We start from the raw sequence: 16,485 nt of genomic DNA on the forward strand, positions 1-16,485 counted from the left end.
GTCTGGTCTCCACTCAGCCACGACGACCCAGAGAAAACAATCCAGGTTTGTCCAAACCTTCATGACAGCCAATACCATCTAATCCAACCCACATTCTGGTACATCTCCACTGGGTGGAAATGTCAAAGCTGAGGGAGTATGGTTTTAATATGAAAGGAGCAAAGTTTAAGGGAGATGTGGGGACAAGTTGTTTTTTTGACGGACAGAGTAGAGGATGCCTGGAGCAGCTCCCAGGGGTATTGGTGGAACCTCTCCATAACCACCACATCCTTCCTGTAATGGGGTGACCAGAATGACAAACAACACTTCAAATGCAGCCTATCCACAGTCCTACATAACAGTCGAGGGAAGAGTTATAGAGATAATTTATGTTCCCAAATTGGGAACTTTTTCCAAAATGCTCTGAAACATCTGGCCAGGCTTGTGTCCTGGATCAGTGAATGGCAGGGCCCTGGGAAGTGCTGTAGAGCAGCAAGATTTAGGAGTTAGAAACATAGAAAATAGGTGCAGGAGGGGGCCATTCGGCCTTTCGAGCCAGCACCGTCATTCATTTTGATCATGGCTGATCATCCACAATCAGTAACCCGTGCCTGCCTTCTCCCCATATCCCTTGATTCCAGTAGCACCTAGAGTATCTATCTCTCTCTTAAGTCCATCCAATGATTTGACCTCCACTGCCCTCTGTGGCAGGGAATTCCACAAATTCACTGGGTGAAAAAGTTCCTTCTCACCTCAGTGTTAAATGGCCTCCCCTTTATTCGAAGATTGTGGCCCCTGGTCCTTGTTCATGAGCACAGTTCCCTGAGGGTGACATTACAGTTCGACAGGTTGGCAAAGGTGGCTTTTGGTACATTGGTCTTCATCAGTAAAGTTACTGAATACATAAGTTGGGATGTCGTGTTACCATTGTGAGGTAACGTGATGTCATTGGTAAGTTGTGATGTCATGTTGGTGAGGTCACATGTGGAGTATGTGATCAGTTTTGGTTCCTATTATAGGAAAGATGTTCTTAAGCTGGAAAGATTGCAGAGATGATTTACGAGGATGTTGCAAGGAACAATGGCCTGAGCTATAAGGAGAAGTTGGACTGGCTAGGAATTTATTCCTTGGAGGGCAAGAGGCTGAGGGATGATCTCATATGGGGTATAAATGTCAGGGTAAATGCACAACATCTTTTATCTCGGGTCGGGGAAGCAAGACCCAGAGGACATTGCCCCCACCCTGTCACTAGACCCACTCCCCCTGTGACCAAGCTCAGAAGTTCTAGGAGCAGAATTAGACCATTTGGCCCATCAAGTCTATTCTACCATTCAATCCATCTATCCCTCTCAACCCCATTCTCCTGCCTTCTCCTCATAACCCCTGACATCCATACTAATTAAGAATCTATCAATCTCCAGCTAAAAAATATCCATTGGCATGGTCCCCACAGCGATCTGTGGCAATGAAGTCCACAGATTCACCATCATCTGGCTAAAGAAATGCCTCCTCATCTGCTTTTGTTCGGAGGCTATGGCCTCTGGTCCCAGATTCTCCCACTTGTGGAATCATCCTCTGCATTCACTCAATCCAGTCCTTTCACTATTTGGCAAGTTTCAATGAGGTCCCCTGTCATCCTTCTAAACCCCAGCGAGTGCAGGCCCAGTGAAGACAAACACTAATCATATGTTATCAAGGGGACGTGACCTGTTGCTTCTCTCCCCCACCTCCAACCATGATCGAGTCTTACCTTACCCCCTCTGTTGGGGGAACACCCCCCCCACCCACCCAACCTCCCACCCCGGGACCCAGCTGTTCCTCCCCCCCCCTCCAACCTCCCACCCCGGGACCCAGCTGTTCCCCTCACCACACCTCCCCTCCCCAGGTACGATGGGAAGAGGGGGAATAGAGAAGGAGGAGAGAGGCTGGTGGGCAAGGGGGGCGAGGTGGAGAGAGGGGGGAGCAAGGGGGGAGAGAGGGGTGAGAAGGCAAGGGGAAGGGCCATGAAGTCAGAGGGATAATGATGGACAGATTGCATTGGGTAATGGATGGAATGAAGGTGTGGAGGGAGAGAGGATGCAGGTGAGGGATTGATAATCGTTGGGGTCACCAGAGACTAATATTGACCGCGCACTTCGGACACCTTCCATCCCACAGAGCTGCTGGATTATTTCCCCACTCCACCCACTGTCTGTCCACACTTTATTACAGATCCAGCCTCCGTACCAACTGAGGAACCCCAGGAAACAACAGTCGAACCCCGGGAGGATTTGTCCACCGTCCCAGAACCAGATACAAGCTCAGGTATCGATGGAGGGATCATTGGAGCAGTGGGGGACAAGTTGGGGAGGGTAACTTGAGAAGAGAGGGTCTGGAGTGGAGGAGCAGAGAGTGTGGGGTGGGGGAGGAAGGGGGGCTGGAGTGGGGGGAGGAGAATACCCCAGGGAGAGTGGAGTTGGAGCATTGCGGAGAGGGTAGAGATGGAGAGTGAGGGGCGGAGGGGTGTGGAGAGAGGAGGAGAAAGGGCAAGTAGAAATGTGTGAAACGAGTAATTGTAGAAGAATTAAACGGGTGGTAAGGAGGGAATGTGTGATTGGAGATCGGGCCTGTACTCGCTGGAGTTTAGAAAGATGAGGGGGAGATCACATCAAAACTTACCCTATAATGAGAGGCCTAGATAGAGTGGATGTGGAGAGGATGTTTCCAGTATTGAAAGAGTATAGGGCCAATGGACACAGCCTCAGAATAAAGAGACATACCTTGAGATACGAGCTGAGGAGGAGGATTTACCTAGCCAGATGGTGGTGAATCTGTTGAATTCATTGCCACAGAAGGCTGTGGACATTGGTATCTCCAAGACGATGGTATATTTAAAGTGGAGATTGACAGTTTTTGATTACGAAGATGGACAAAGGTTTGGAGGAGAAGGAGAATAGTGTTGACGGGGAACGATATACAGTATCAGCCATGAGTAAATGGCGGAGTGGTCGATGGGCGAATTGCCTCATTCTGTTCCTCTGATATGAATTTATGAACATGAGATTGAGGATGAAGTGGAAAGTAAGTGGAGACCTTGAGGAGAATGTATTTTGCAGACAGACTGACCCATAGGGGCAGGGGCTGAATGCTGGAGTCAGAGAGAGAGTCACAGTGAGAGAGAGAAAGTCACAGAGAGAGAGTCAGAGAGAGAGAGAGTCGGGGAGAGAGAGAGTCAGGGAGAGAGAGAGAGAGTGAGGGGGAGAGAGAGAGTGAGGGAGCAAGAGAGAGAGGGAGAGGGAGAGAGATATTGAGGGAGAGAGAAAGTGAGGGAGAGAGAGAGAGTGTGAGAGAGGGTGTGAGAGAGAGTGTGAGAGAGAGTGTGAGAGAGAGTGTGAGAGAGAGTGTGTGAAAGGGAGAGTGAGGGAGAGGGAGAGTGGGAGAGAGAGAGAGAGAGTCGGAGCGAGAGTGTGAGAGCACTCTGTAAAAGCCTGGCTTCACAAGGGAGTGAGGCGTAGCTCGTGTTCGAGGAGGATGCAATGTTGAAGGTGAGACGTGTGACCTGTGAGAGTTAGTATTTGTTGGTGTTCGCACGGACTCTTTGTCTACAGCCGACTTCCCACCTGATGAGCTGATCATTCTGTTTTAATCTCTCACCCTCCCTCTCCCGCCTCCATTCTCTTCTTCCAGATCCACCGTCGGGCACAACTCAGGAACCCCAGGGAGCAACGAGTGGAGACTCAAGTCAAGGATTGACCAGTGACCCAGCAGGGTCTGCAAGCTCAGGTATCAGTGGTGGGGACCATGAAGCACAGGAACAGGCCCATTGTCCCACAATATCCGTGCTGTTAAACATATCTCCCCTGCCTGCATGTAATCCATATCCCTCCATTCATTGCATGTCCACTTGCCTAAACAAAAGACTCCTTGAAAACCACTACCTCTGATACTCAATGCCCTGACCGATGAAGGCATGCATACCATATGCCTTTTGATCATTGCCACTTTCAGGTTGTTATGGACTTGGACCCCAAACCCCCTCTGCACATCAATGGTCTCGAGGGTCTCGCTATTAACTCCATATTTTCTCCTGCAATATGGCCTTCCAAAGTGCAACACCTCACACTTACTTTGCAGTTTCTCTGCCCATTTCTACATCTACATCTACATCCCACAAATCTACATCCCGCTGAATACTTTGACAACCTTCCTCACCATCCGCACCTTCACCAATTTTATCATCTCCACACAGTTACAAAAGACACAAAGTGCTGGACTAACTCAGCAGGTTAAGAAGCATCTCCGGAGAACATGGACATTTCCCAGCGAAACTCCCACGTCAGATGTGGACTTGCATAACAACAGCGGCCCCCATTTCAGTCTCCCTAGTTCCTGCCTAATAATGCTGTAATGGAACCTGTACCAATTTAATACTTCCCCCAAGGTCCAGACAGACCTATTCACAACTCTTTTAAAACTATGGAGCTGTAATCTTTGTTGCCAAAATGCTCTCTCACTGAAACACCAGGAGAGGCTCATTTCCTGGCTCATAAAAGGGAAGGTTCTTCCCCTTGGTCGTTACATGGTTGCATTTTGGGAAGTCAAACTGGACAGGACAGACAGAGTGAATGATAGAGTTCACTGAAAGTGGAGTCACGAGTAGATAGGGTGGTAAAGAAGGCTTTAGGTTATGATGGGAATTGGTAGGGTGAATGCACAGCACCTTTTATCCAGAGTTGGGGAAGCAAGAACCACAGGACATACATTTAAGATAAGAGGGGAAAGATTTAATAGGAGCATGATGGGCAACCATTTCATGTTGTGTGGTGGATGTATGGAACAAACTGCCGGAGAAGATAGTTGAGGCAGATACAATAACAAAATGTAAAAGTCACTTGGACATGTGCGTGGATAACAACGTTTTACTGGAATATGGGTAACATGTGGACAAATGGGACTAACAGATAAGTCGGCATGAACGAGGTGGGCCGATGGACCTGTTTCTGTGCTCTATGGTCAATCCCTGAAATTCACCCTGACTCTAAAGGGGAGTGGGAGGGGGCACGTGGAGTGAAGAACGTTTTTGATGAAGAGTGGGTGACGGGATATCAGATGATGCTGATATCTCCACATTGGCACTCCTTGAATTGCTGTACACATCTCGGAGTTTGATGCCATGTTGCGGTGTTGCCGCACTACCGTCTCTCTGTTCCTTCATTCCAGATCCCAAGATCTCCACAGTGGAACAGACCCAGGGATCATCAACTGGAGAATCTACCCAGGAACCGTCTTCCGTTCCAGTGGGAGACACGTCCTCAGGTACCAAGCCCCCTCATACGTTGTGGCCTGTCCTTGCGGCCAGCTTTTGGAGAGGACAGTAGTTTGTTCTGCAGTTACAACAATTCCCCTTGGATTTGGACCTCAAGTCTATGCCTTCTTATCACCTTGTGTTGCCACTTTCATGTTTTTACGGATTTGGACCTCAAGAACTACATCAATATTCTTCTTGCGATTAACTGTATAATTTCCCCTTATATTCAAGCCCCCAAAGTGCACCTTTTATGTCACAAACAATAAATGTCCTAGCACACGTTCCTGCAGAACACGTACACGTCAGAGGTGGAGTTACCCCAAAAACAGCTGCTCCCAGTTTACTCTCACTCGCACCTGCCCAATAATGCTGTAATGTGCCTTACCCACATTGAATACCTTCCCCCAAGGGCCAGACCCATTGTTATTCATAACTCTCCAAAAACCTATGGAACATAGACAAAAAATGTTTGAGTAACAGCAGATTAGACAGCTTCTCTGGAGAAAAGAATAGGTGACGTATCGGGTCGAGACCCTTCTTCAAACTGAGAGTCAGGTGAGCGGGGAACTAGAGATATGAAAATATACAAAGAACAAGTGAATCAAAGGTATGGAAAGATCCAATCAAAGCCATCGACGTGTATCAAGGAACAATGGAGCCCACAATGGTCCCTTGTTGTCTGTGGAGAAGGTGATAATAAGTGGATAGCAACAGTGAAACTAAGCAGCACGACAGTGAAACTAGTAAAGTGACGTGGGTGAGGGAGGGACAGACAGAGAGGAAACGCAAGTGTGACGTGAAGTTAGATGAATCAATATTCCTAGAACAGCGGGTGCAGTAGATGAGGTTGGAGGAGGTGCAAGTGAATCTCTGCATCACCTGAAAGGGCTGTCGTGGTCGCTGGACAGCCGAGGGAAGAGTTATAGAGATAATTTATGTTCCCAACATGGGAACTTTTTCCAAAATGCTCTGAAACATCTGGCCAGGCTTGTGCCCTGGATCAGTGAATGGCAGGGCCCTGGGAAGTGCCGTAGAGCAGCAAGATTTAGGAGTTAGAAACATAGAAACATAGAAAATAGGTGCAGGAGAGGGCCATTCGGCCCTTCGAGCTAGCACCATCATTCATTGTGATCATGGCTGATCATCCACAGTCAGTAACCCGTGCCTGCCTTCTCCCCATATCCCTTGATTCCACTAGCCCCATGAGCTCTATCTAACTCTCTCTTAAGTCCATCCAGTGATTTGACCTCCACAGCCTCTGTGGCAGGGAATTCCACAAATTCACGGTGAAAAAGTTCATTCTCACCTCAGTTTTAAATGGCCTCCCCTTTATTCTAAGACTGGGGGCCCTGGTCCTTGTTCATGAGCACAGTTCACAGAGGGTGACATTACAGATCGACAGGGTGGCAAAGGTGGCTTTTGGTACATTGGCCTTCATCAGTAAAGGTACTGAATACATAAGTTGAGATGTCATGTTACCATTGTGAGGTAACGTGATGTCATTGGTAAGTTGTGATGTCATGTTGGTGAGGTCACGTGTGGAGTGTGTGATCAGTTTTGGTCATCCTATTATAGGAAAGATGTTCTTAAGCTGGAAAGATTGCAGAGATAATTTACGAGGATGTTGCAAGGAACTTAATGGCCTGAGCTGTAAGGAGAAGTTGGACTGGCTAGGAATTTATTCCTTGGATGACAAGAGGCTGAGGGATGATCTCATATGGGGTATAAACGTCAGGGTGAATGCACAACATCGTTTATCTCGGGTCGGGGAAGCAAGACCCAGAGGACATTGCCCCCACCCTGTCACTAGACCCACTCCCCCCTGTGACCAAGCTCAGAAGTTCTAGGAACAGAATTAGAACATTCGGCCCATCAAGTCTATTCTACCATTCAATCTATCTATCCCTCTCGACCCCATTCTCCTGCCTTCTCCTCATGACCCCTGACACCCATACTGATCACGAATCTATCAATCTCCAGCTAACAAATATCCATTGCCACGGTCCCCACAGCGATCTGTGGTAATGAAGTCCACAGATTCACCACCATCTGGCTAAAGAAATGCCTCCTCATCTACATTTGTTCGGAGGCTATGGCCTCTGGTCCCAGATTCTCCCACTTGTGGAATCATCCTCTGCATTCACTCAATCCAGTCCTTTCACTATTTGGCAAGTTTCAATGAGGTTCCCTGTCATTCTTCTAAACTCCAGCGAGTGCAGGCCCAGTGAAGACAAACACTAATCATATGTTATCAAGGGGACATGATCTGTTGCTTCTCTCCCCCACCTCCAATCAGGATCGAGTCCTACCTTACCCCCTCTGCTGGGGGAACACCCACCCCCCCCACCCAACCTCCCACCCCGGGACCCAGCTGTTCCCCTCACCACACCTCCCCTCCCCGGGTACGATGAGAAGAGGGGGGATAGAGAAGGAGGAGAGAGGCTGGTGGGCAAGGGGGGCGAGGTGGAGAGAGGGGGGAGCAAGGGGGGAGAGAGGGGTGAGAAGGCAAGGGGAAGGGCCATGAAGTCAGAGGGATAATGATGGACAGATTGCTTTGAGTAATGGATGGAATGAAGGAGTGGAGGGAGATGGGTTGTAGGAGAGGGATGGATAATCGTTGGGGTCACCAGAGACTGGTGTTGGCCACGCACTTTGGTCTCCTTCCATCCCACGGAGCTGCTGGATTATTTCCCCACTCCACCCACTGTCTGTCCACACTTTATTACAGATCCATCATCCGTAACAACTGAGAAACCCCAGGAAACAACACCCGAACCCCGGGAGGATTTGTCCACCGTCCCAGAACCATATACAAGCTCAGGTATCGATGGAGGGATCATTGGAGCAGTGGGGGATAAGTTGGGGAGCGTAACTTGAGAAGAGAGGGTCTGGAGTGGAGGAGCAGATAATGTGGGGATGGGGAGGAGGGGGACTGGAGTGGGGGGGGGGGAGAATACCCCAGGGAGAGTGGAGATGGAGCATTGCGGAGATGGTAGTTATTCAGAGTGAGGGGCGGAGGTTCGAGAGAGGGGGAGAAAGGGCAAGTAGAAATGTGTGAAACGAGTAAGTGTAGAAGAAATAAACGGGCGGTAAGGAGGGAATGTGTGATTGGAGATCGGGCCTGTACTCGCTGGAGTTTAGAAAGATGAGGGGGAGATCACATCAAAACTTACCCTATAATGAGAGGCCTAGATAGAGTGGATGTGGAGAGGATGTTTCCAGTATTGAAAGAGGATAGGGCCAATGGGCACAGCCTCGGAATAAAGAGACATACCTTGAGATACGAGCTGAGGAGGAGGATTTATCTAGCCAGAGTGTGGTGAATCTGTTGAATTCATTGCCACAGAAGGCTGTGGACATTGGTATCTCCAAGACGATGGTATTTTTAAAGTGGAGATTGACAGTTTTTGATTACGAAGATGGACAAAGGTTTCGAGGAGAAGGAGAATAGGGTTGGCAGGGAACGATATACAGTATCAGCCATGACTAAATGGCGGAGTAATCGATGGGCCGAATCGCCTCATTCTGTTCCTCTGGCATGAATTTATGAACATGAGATTGAGGATGAAGTGGAAAGTAAGTGGGGAGCTTGAGGAGAATGTATTTTGAAGACAGACTGGCCCATAGGGGCAGGGGCTGAATGCTGGAGTCAGAGAGAGAGTCGCAGTGAGAGAGACAAAGTCACCGAGAGAGAGTCAGAGAGAGAGAGTCGGAGAGAGAAAGAATCAGGGAGAGAGAGAGTCGGGCAGAGAGGGAGAGTGAGGGAGAGAGAGAGAGTGAGGGAGAGATAGAGTGAGGGAGAGAGAGTGTGAGAGAGTGTGAGAGAGTGTGAGAGAGAGTGTGAGAGAGAGTGTGTGAGAGAGAGAGTGAGTGAGAGGGAGAGTGAGGAAGAGGGACAGTGGGAGAGAGAGAGAGAGTGGGGGAGAGAGAGAGTCGGAGAGAGAGAGAGTCGGAGCGAGATTGTGAGAGCACTCTGTAAAAGCCTGGCTTCACAAGGGAGCGAGGCGTTGCTCGTGTTCGAGGAGGATGCAATGTTGAAGGTGAGACGTGTGACCTGTGAGAGTTGGTATTTGTTGGTGTTCGCACGGACACTTTGTCTACAGCCGACTTCCCACCTGATGAGCTGATCATTCTGTTTTAATCTCTCACCCTCCCTCTCCCGCCTCCATTCTCTTTTTCCAGATCCACCGTCGGGCACAACTCAGGAACCCCAGGGATCAACGAGTGGAGACACAAGTCAAGGATTGACCAGTGACCCAGCAGGGTCTGCAAGCTCAGGTATCAGTGATGGGGACCAGGAAGCACAGGAACAGTCCCATTGTCCCACAATATCCATGCTGTTAAACATATCTCCCCTGCCTGCATGTAATCCATATCCCTCCATTCATTGCATGTCCACTTGTCTAAACAAAAGACTCCTTGATAACCACTACCTCTGATACTCAATGCCCTGACCGATGAGGACAAGCATACCATATGCCTTTTGATCATTGCCACTTTCAGGTTGTTATGGACTTGGACACCAAACCCCCTCTGCACATCAATGGTCTCGAGGGTCTCGCTATTAACTCCATATTTTCTCCTGCAATATGGCCTTCCAAAGTGCAACACCTCACACTTACTTGGATTAAATTCCATCTGCAGTTTCTCTGCCCATTCCTACATCTACATGAACATCCCACAAATCTACATCCCGCTGAATACTTTGACAACCTTCCTCACCATCCGCACCTTCACCAATTTTATCATCTCCACACAGTTACAAAAGACACAAAGTGCTGGACTAACTCAGCAGGTCAAGCAGCATCTCCGGAGAACATGGACATTTCCCAGTGAAACTCCCACGTCAGATTTGGACTTGCATAACAACAGCGGCCCCCATTTCAGTCTCCCTAGTTCCTGCCTAATAATGCTGTAATGGACCCTGTACCAATTTAATACTTCCTCCAAGGTCCAGACAGACCTATTCACAACTCTTTTAAAACTATGGAGCTGTAATTTTTGTTGCCAAAATGCTCTCTCACTGAAACACCAGGAGAGGCTCATTTCCTGTCTCATAAAAGGGAAGGTTCTTCCCCTTGGTCGTTACATGGTTGCATGTTGGGAAGTCAAACTGGACAGGACCGACAGAGTGAATGATAGAGTTCCCTGAAAGTGGAGTCACGAGTAGATAGGGTGGTAAAGAAGGCTTTAGGTTATGATGGGAATTGGTAGGGTGAATGCACAGCACCTTTTATCCAGAGTTGGGGAAGCAAGAACCACAGGACATAAATTTAAGATAAGAGGGGAAAGATTTAATAGGAGCATGATGGGCAACCATTTCATGTTGTGTGGTGGATGTATGGAACAAACTGCCGGAGAAGATAGTTGAGGCAGATACAATAACAAAATGTAAAAGTCACTTGGACATGTACATGGATAACAACGTTTTACTGGAATATGGGCAACATGTGGACAAATGGGACTAACAGATAAGTCAGCATGGACGAGGTGGGCCGATGGACCTGTTTCTGTGCTCTATGGTCAGTCCCTGAAATTCACCCTGACTCTAAAGGGGAGGGGGAGGGGGCACGTGGAGTGAAGAACGTTTTTGTTGGAGAGTGGGTGACGGGATATCAGATGATGCTGATATCTCCACATTGGCACTCCTTGAATTGCTGTACACATCTCGAAGTTTGATGCCATGTTGCGGTGTTGCCGCACTACCGTCTCTCTGTTCCTTCATTCCAGATCCCAGGATCTCCACAGGGGAACAGACCCAGGGATCATCAACTGGAGAATCTACCCAGGAACCGTCTTCCGTTCCAGTGGGAGACACGTCCTCAGGTACCAAGCCCCCTCATACGTTATTGCCTGTCCTTGCGGCCAGCTTTTGGAGAGGACAGTAGTTTGTTCTGCAGTGGACAACAATTCCCCTTGGATTTCGACCTCAAGACTGTGCCTTCTTATTACCGTATCTACTTGTGTTGCCACTTTCATGTTTTTACGGATGTGGACCTCAAGAACTACATCAATATTCTTCTTGCGATTAACTGTATAATTTCCCCTTATATTCAAGGCCCCAAAGTGCACCTTTTATATCACAAACAATAAATGTCCTAGCACACGTTCCTGCAGAACACGTACACGTCAGAGGTGGAGTTACCCAAAAACAGCTGCTCCCAGTTTACTCTCACTCGCACCTACCCAATAATGCTGTAATGTGCCTTACCCACATTTACTACCTTCCCCCAAGGGCCAGACCCATTGTTATTCATAACTCTCCAAAAACCTATGGAACATAGACAAAAAATGTTTGAGTAACAGCAGATTAGACAGCTTCTCTGGAGAAAATAATAGGTGACGTAACGGGTCGAGACCCTTCTTCAAACTGAGAGTCGGGTGAGCGGGGAACTAGAGATATGAAAATATACAAAGAACAAGTGAATAAAAGGTATGGAAAGATCCAATCAAAGCCATCGACGTGTATCAAGGAACAATGGAGCCCACAATGGTCCCTTGTTGTCTGTGGAGAAGGTGATAATAAGTGGATACCAACAGTGAAACTAAGCAGCACGACAGTGAAACTAGTAAAGTGACGAGGGTGAGGGAGGGACTGACAGAGAGGGAACACAAGTGTGACTTGAAGTTAGATGAATCATTATTCCTAGAACAGCGGGTGCAGTAGATGAGGTTGGAGGAGGTGCAAGTGAATCTCTGCGTCACCTGAAAGGGCTGTCATGGTCGCTGGACAGTCGAGGGAAGAGTTATAGAGATAATTTATGTTCCCAACATGGGAACGTTTTCCAAAATGCTCTGAAACATCTGGCCAGGCTTGTGCCCTGGATCAGTAAATGGCAGGGCCCTGGGAAGTGCCGTAGAGCAGCAAGATTTAGGTGTTAGAAACATGGAAACATAGAAAATAGGTGCAGGAGGTGGCCATTCGGCCCTTCGAGCTAGCACCGCCATTCATTGTGATCTAGGCTGATCATCCACAATCAGTAATACATGCCTGCCTTCTCCCCATATCCCTGGATTCCACAACCCTTAGAGCTCTATCTAACTCTCTCTTAAATCCATCCAGTGATTTGGCCTCCACTGCCCTCTGTGGCAGGGAATTCCACAAATTCACTTGGTGAAAAAGTTCCTTCTCACCTCAGTTTTAAATGGCCTCCCCTTTATTCTAAGACTGTGGCCCTTGGTCCTTGTTCACGAGCACAGTTCACAGAGGGTGACATTACAGATCGACAGGGTGGCAAAGGTGGCTTTTGGTACATTGGCCTTCATCAGTAAAGGTACTGAATACATAAGTTGGGAGATGTCGTGTTACCATTGTGAGGTAACGTGATGTCATTGGTAAGTTGTGATGTCATGTTGGTGAGGTCACGTGTGGAGTGTGTGATCAGCTTTGGTTCCTATTATAGGAAAGATGTTCTTAAGCTGGAAAGATTGCAGAGATGATTTACGAGGATGTTGCAAAGAACAACGGCCTGAGCAATAAGGAGAAGTTGGACTGGCTAGGAATTTATTCCTTGGATGACAAGAGGCTGAGGGATGATCTCATATGGGGTATCAACGTCAGGGTGAATGCACAACATCGTTTATCTCGGGTCGGGGAAGCAAGACCCAGAGGACATTGCCCCCACCCTGTCACTAGACCCACTCCCCCCTGTGACCAAGCTCAGAAGTTCTAGGAGCAGAATTAGGCCGTTCGGCCCATCAAGTCTATTCTACCATTCAATCTATCTATCCCTCTCGTCCCCATTCTCCTGCCTTCTTCTCATGACCCCTGACACCCATACTGATCACGAATCTATCAATCTCCAGCTAACAAATATCCATTGACACGGTCCCCACAGCGATCTGTGGTAATGAAGTCCACAGATTCATCACCATCTGGCTAAAGAAATGCCTCCTCATCTGCTTTTGTTCGGAGGCTATGGCCTCTGGTCCCAGATTCTCCCACTTGTGGAATCATCCTCTGCATTCACTCAATCCAGTCCTTTCACTATTTGGCAAGTTTCAATGAGGTCCCCTGTCATCCTTCTAAACTCCAGCGAGTGCAGGCCCAGTGAAGACAAACACTAATCATATGTTATCAAGGGGACATGATCTGTTGCTTCTCTCCCCCACCTCCAATCAGGATCGAGTCCTACCTTACCCCCTCTGCTGGGGGAACACCCACCCCCCCCACCCAACCTCCCACCCCGGGACCCAGCTGTTCCTCCCCCCCACCCAACCTCCCACCCCGGGACCCAGCTGTTCCCCTCACCACACCTCCCCTCCCCAGGTACGATGAGAAGAGGGGGAATAGAGAAGGAGGAGAGAGGCTGGTGGGCAAGGGGGGCGAGGTGGAGAGAGGGGGGAGCAAGGGGGGAGAGAGGGGTGAGAAGGCAAGGGGAAGGGCCATGAAGTCAGAGGGATAATGATGGACAGATTGCATTGAGTAATGGATGGAATGAAGGTGTGGATGGAGAGGGGATGCAGGTGAGTGATTGATAATCGTTGTGGTCACCAGAGACTGGTGTTGGCCACGCACTTCGGACACCTTCCATCCCACAGAGCTGCTGGATTATTTCCCCACTCCACCCACTGTCTGTCCACACTTTATTACAGATCCAGCCTCCGTACCAACTGAGGAACCCCAGGAAACAACACCCGAACCACGGGAGGATTTGTCCACCGTCCCAGAACATGATACAAGCTCAGGTATCGATGGAGGGATCATTGGAGCAGTGGGGGACAAGTTGGGGAGGGTAACTTGAGAAGAGAGGGTCTGGAGTGGAGGAGCAGAGAGTGTGGGGTGGGGGAGGAGGGGGTCTGGAGTGGGGGGAGGAGAATACCCCAGGGAGAGTGGAGTTGGAGCATTGCGGAGAGGGTAGAGATGGAGAGTGAGGGGCGGAGGGGTGTGGAGAGAGGAGGAGAAAGGGCAAGTAGAAATGTGTGAAACGAGTAATTGTAGAAGAATTAAACGGGCGGTAAGGAGGGAATGTGTGATTGGAGATCGGGCCTGTACTCGCTGGAGTTTAGAAAGATGAGGGGGAGATCACATCAAAACTTACCCTATAATGAGAGGCCTAGATAGAATGGATGTGGAGAGGATGTTTCCAGTATTGAAAGAGTATAGGGCCAATGGGCACAGCCTCAGAATAAAGAGACATACCTTGAGATACGAGCTGAGGAGGAGGATTTATCTCGCCAGAGGGTGATGAATCTGTTGAATTCATTGCCACAGAAGGCTGTGGACATTGGTATCTCCAAGACGATGGTATATTTAAAGTGGAGATTGACAGTTTTGATTACGAAGATGGACAAAGGTTTCGAGGAGAAGGTGAATAAGGTTGGCGGGGAACGATATACAGTATCAGCCATGAGTAAATGGTGGAGTGGTCGATGGGCGAATTGCCTCATTCTGTTCCTCTGACATGAATTTATGAACATGAGATTGAGGATGAAGTGGAAAGTAAGTGGAGAGCTTGAGGAGAATGTATTTTGAAGACAGACTGACCCATAGGGGCAGGGGCTGAATGCTGGGGTCAGAGAGATAGTCACAGTGAGAGAGAGAAAGTCACAGAGAGAGAGTCAGAGAGAGAGAGTCGGGGAGAGAGAGAATCAGGGAGAGAGAGAGAGTGAGGGGGAGAGAGAGAGTGAGGGAGAGAGAGAGAGTGAGGGAGAGAGAGAGTGAGGGAGAGAGAGTGTGAGAGAGTGTGAGAGAGAGTGTGAGAGAGAGTGTGTGAGAGAGAGAGTGAGTGAGAGGGAGAGTGAGGGAGAGAGAGAGTCGGAGAGAGAGAGAGTCGGAGCGAGAGTGTGAGAGCACTCTGTAAAAGCCTGGCTTCACAAGGGAGTGAGGCGTAGCTCGTGTTCGAGGAGGATGCAATGTTGAAGGTGAGACGTGTGACCTGTGAGAGTTAGTATTTGTTGGTGTTCGCACGGACTCTTTGTCTACAGCCGACTTCCCACCTGATGAGCTGATCATTCTGTTTTAATCTCTCACCCTCCCTCTCCCGCCTCCATTCTCTTCTTCCAGATCCACCGTCGGGCACAACTCAGGAACCCCAGGGATCAACGAGTGGAGACTCAAGTCAAGGATTGACCAGTGACCCAGCAGGGTCTGCAAGCTCAGGTATTAGTGGTGGGGACCATGAAGCACAGGAACAGGCCCATTGTCCCACAATATCCATGCTGTTAAACATATCTCCCCTGCCTGCATGTAATCCATACCCCTCCATTCATTGCATGTCCACTTGCCTAAACAAAAGACTCCTTGATAACCACTACCTCTGATACTCAATGCCCTGACCGATGAGGACAAGCATACCATATGCCTTTTGATCATTGCCACTTTCAGGTTGTTATGGACTTGGACACCAAACCCCCTCTGCACATCAATGGTCTCGAGGGTCTCGCTATTAACTCCATATTTTCTCCTGCAATATGGCAATAGACAATAGACAATAGACAATAGACAATAGGTGCAGGAGTAGGCCATTCAGCCCTTCGAGCCAGCACCGCCATTCAATGCGATCATGGCTGATCACTACCAATCAGTACCCCGTTCCTGCCTTCTCCCCATACCCCCTCACTCCGCTATCCTTAAGAGCTCTATCCAGCTCTCTCTTGAAAGCATCCAACGAACTGGCCTCCACTGCCTTCTGAGGCAGAGAATTCCACACCTTCACCACCCTCTGACTGAAAAAGTTCTTCCTCATCTCCGTTCTAAATGGCCTACCCCTTATTCTCAAACTGTGGCCCCTTGTTCTGGACTCCCCCAACATTGGGAACATGTTATCTGCCTCTAATGTGTCCAATCCCCTAATTATCTTATATGTTTCAATAAGATCCCCCCTCATCCTTCCAAAGTGCAACACCTCACACTTGGATTAAATTCCATCTGCAGTTTCTCTGCCCATTCCTACATCTACATGAACATCCCACAAATCTACATCCCGCTGAATACTTTGACAACCTTCCTCACCATCCGCACCTTCACCAATTTTATCATCTCCACACAGTTACAAAAGACACAAAGTGCTGGACTAACTCAGCAGGTCAAGCAGCATCTCCGGAGAACATGGACATTTCCCAGTGAAACTCCCACGTCAGATTTGGACTTGCATAACAACAGTGGCCCCCATTTCAATCTCTCTAGTTCCTGCCTAATAATGCTGTAATGGACCCTGTACCAATTTAATACTTCCTCCAAGGTAGAGACAGACCTATTCATAACTCTCTTAAAACTA

At 48.7% G+C, this 16,485-nt stretch overlaps 1 protein-coding gene across 4 annotated transcripts in view; it reads left to right on the forward strand.

Annotated features, from left to right (window-relative positions):
- The window catches only part of LOC144602626 (uncharacterized), a 61,381-nt gene that overhangs the window by 13,132 nt on the left and 31,764 nt on the right, over positions 1 to 16,485 (forward strand). For 3 of the 4 annotated variants that reach the window (XM_078415754.1, XM_078415755.1, XM_078415756.1), the window contains 8 exons: positions 2,191 to 2,283; positions 3,646 to 3,741; positions 5,179 to 5,274; positions 7,995 to 8,087; positions 9,449 to 9,544; positions 10,997 to 11,092; positions 13,862 to 13,954; positions 15,273 to 15,368. In XM_078415754.1, coding sequence (XP_078271880.1) covers positions 2,191 to 2,283; positions 3,646 to 3,741; positions 5,179 to 5,274; positions 7,995 to 8,087; positions 9,449 to 9,544; positions 10,997 to 11,092; positions 13,862 to 13,954; positions 15,273 to 15,368 — 759 coding nt within the window. The remainder of the gene's footprint in view (positions 1 to 2,190; positions 2,284 to 3,645; positions 3,742 to 5,178; positions 5,275 to 7,994; positions 8,088 to 9,448; positions 9,545 to 10,996; positions 11,093 to 13,861; positions 13,955 to 15,272; positions 15,369 to 16,485) is intronic. The other variant, XM_078415757.1, reaches the window with a different exon arrangement.

The sequence above is a fragment of the Rhinoraja longicauda genome, chromosome 19, assembly GCF_053455715.1.
Source record: "Rhinoraja longicauda isolate Sanriku21f chromosome 19, sRhiLon1.1, whole genome shotgun sequence".
NCBI classification, from domain to species: domain Eukaryota; kingdom Metazoa; phylum Chordata; class Chondrichthyes; order Rajiformes; family Arhynchobatidae; genus Rhinoraja; species Rhinoraja longicauda.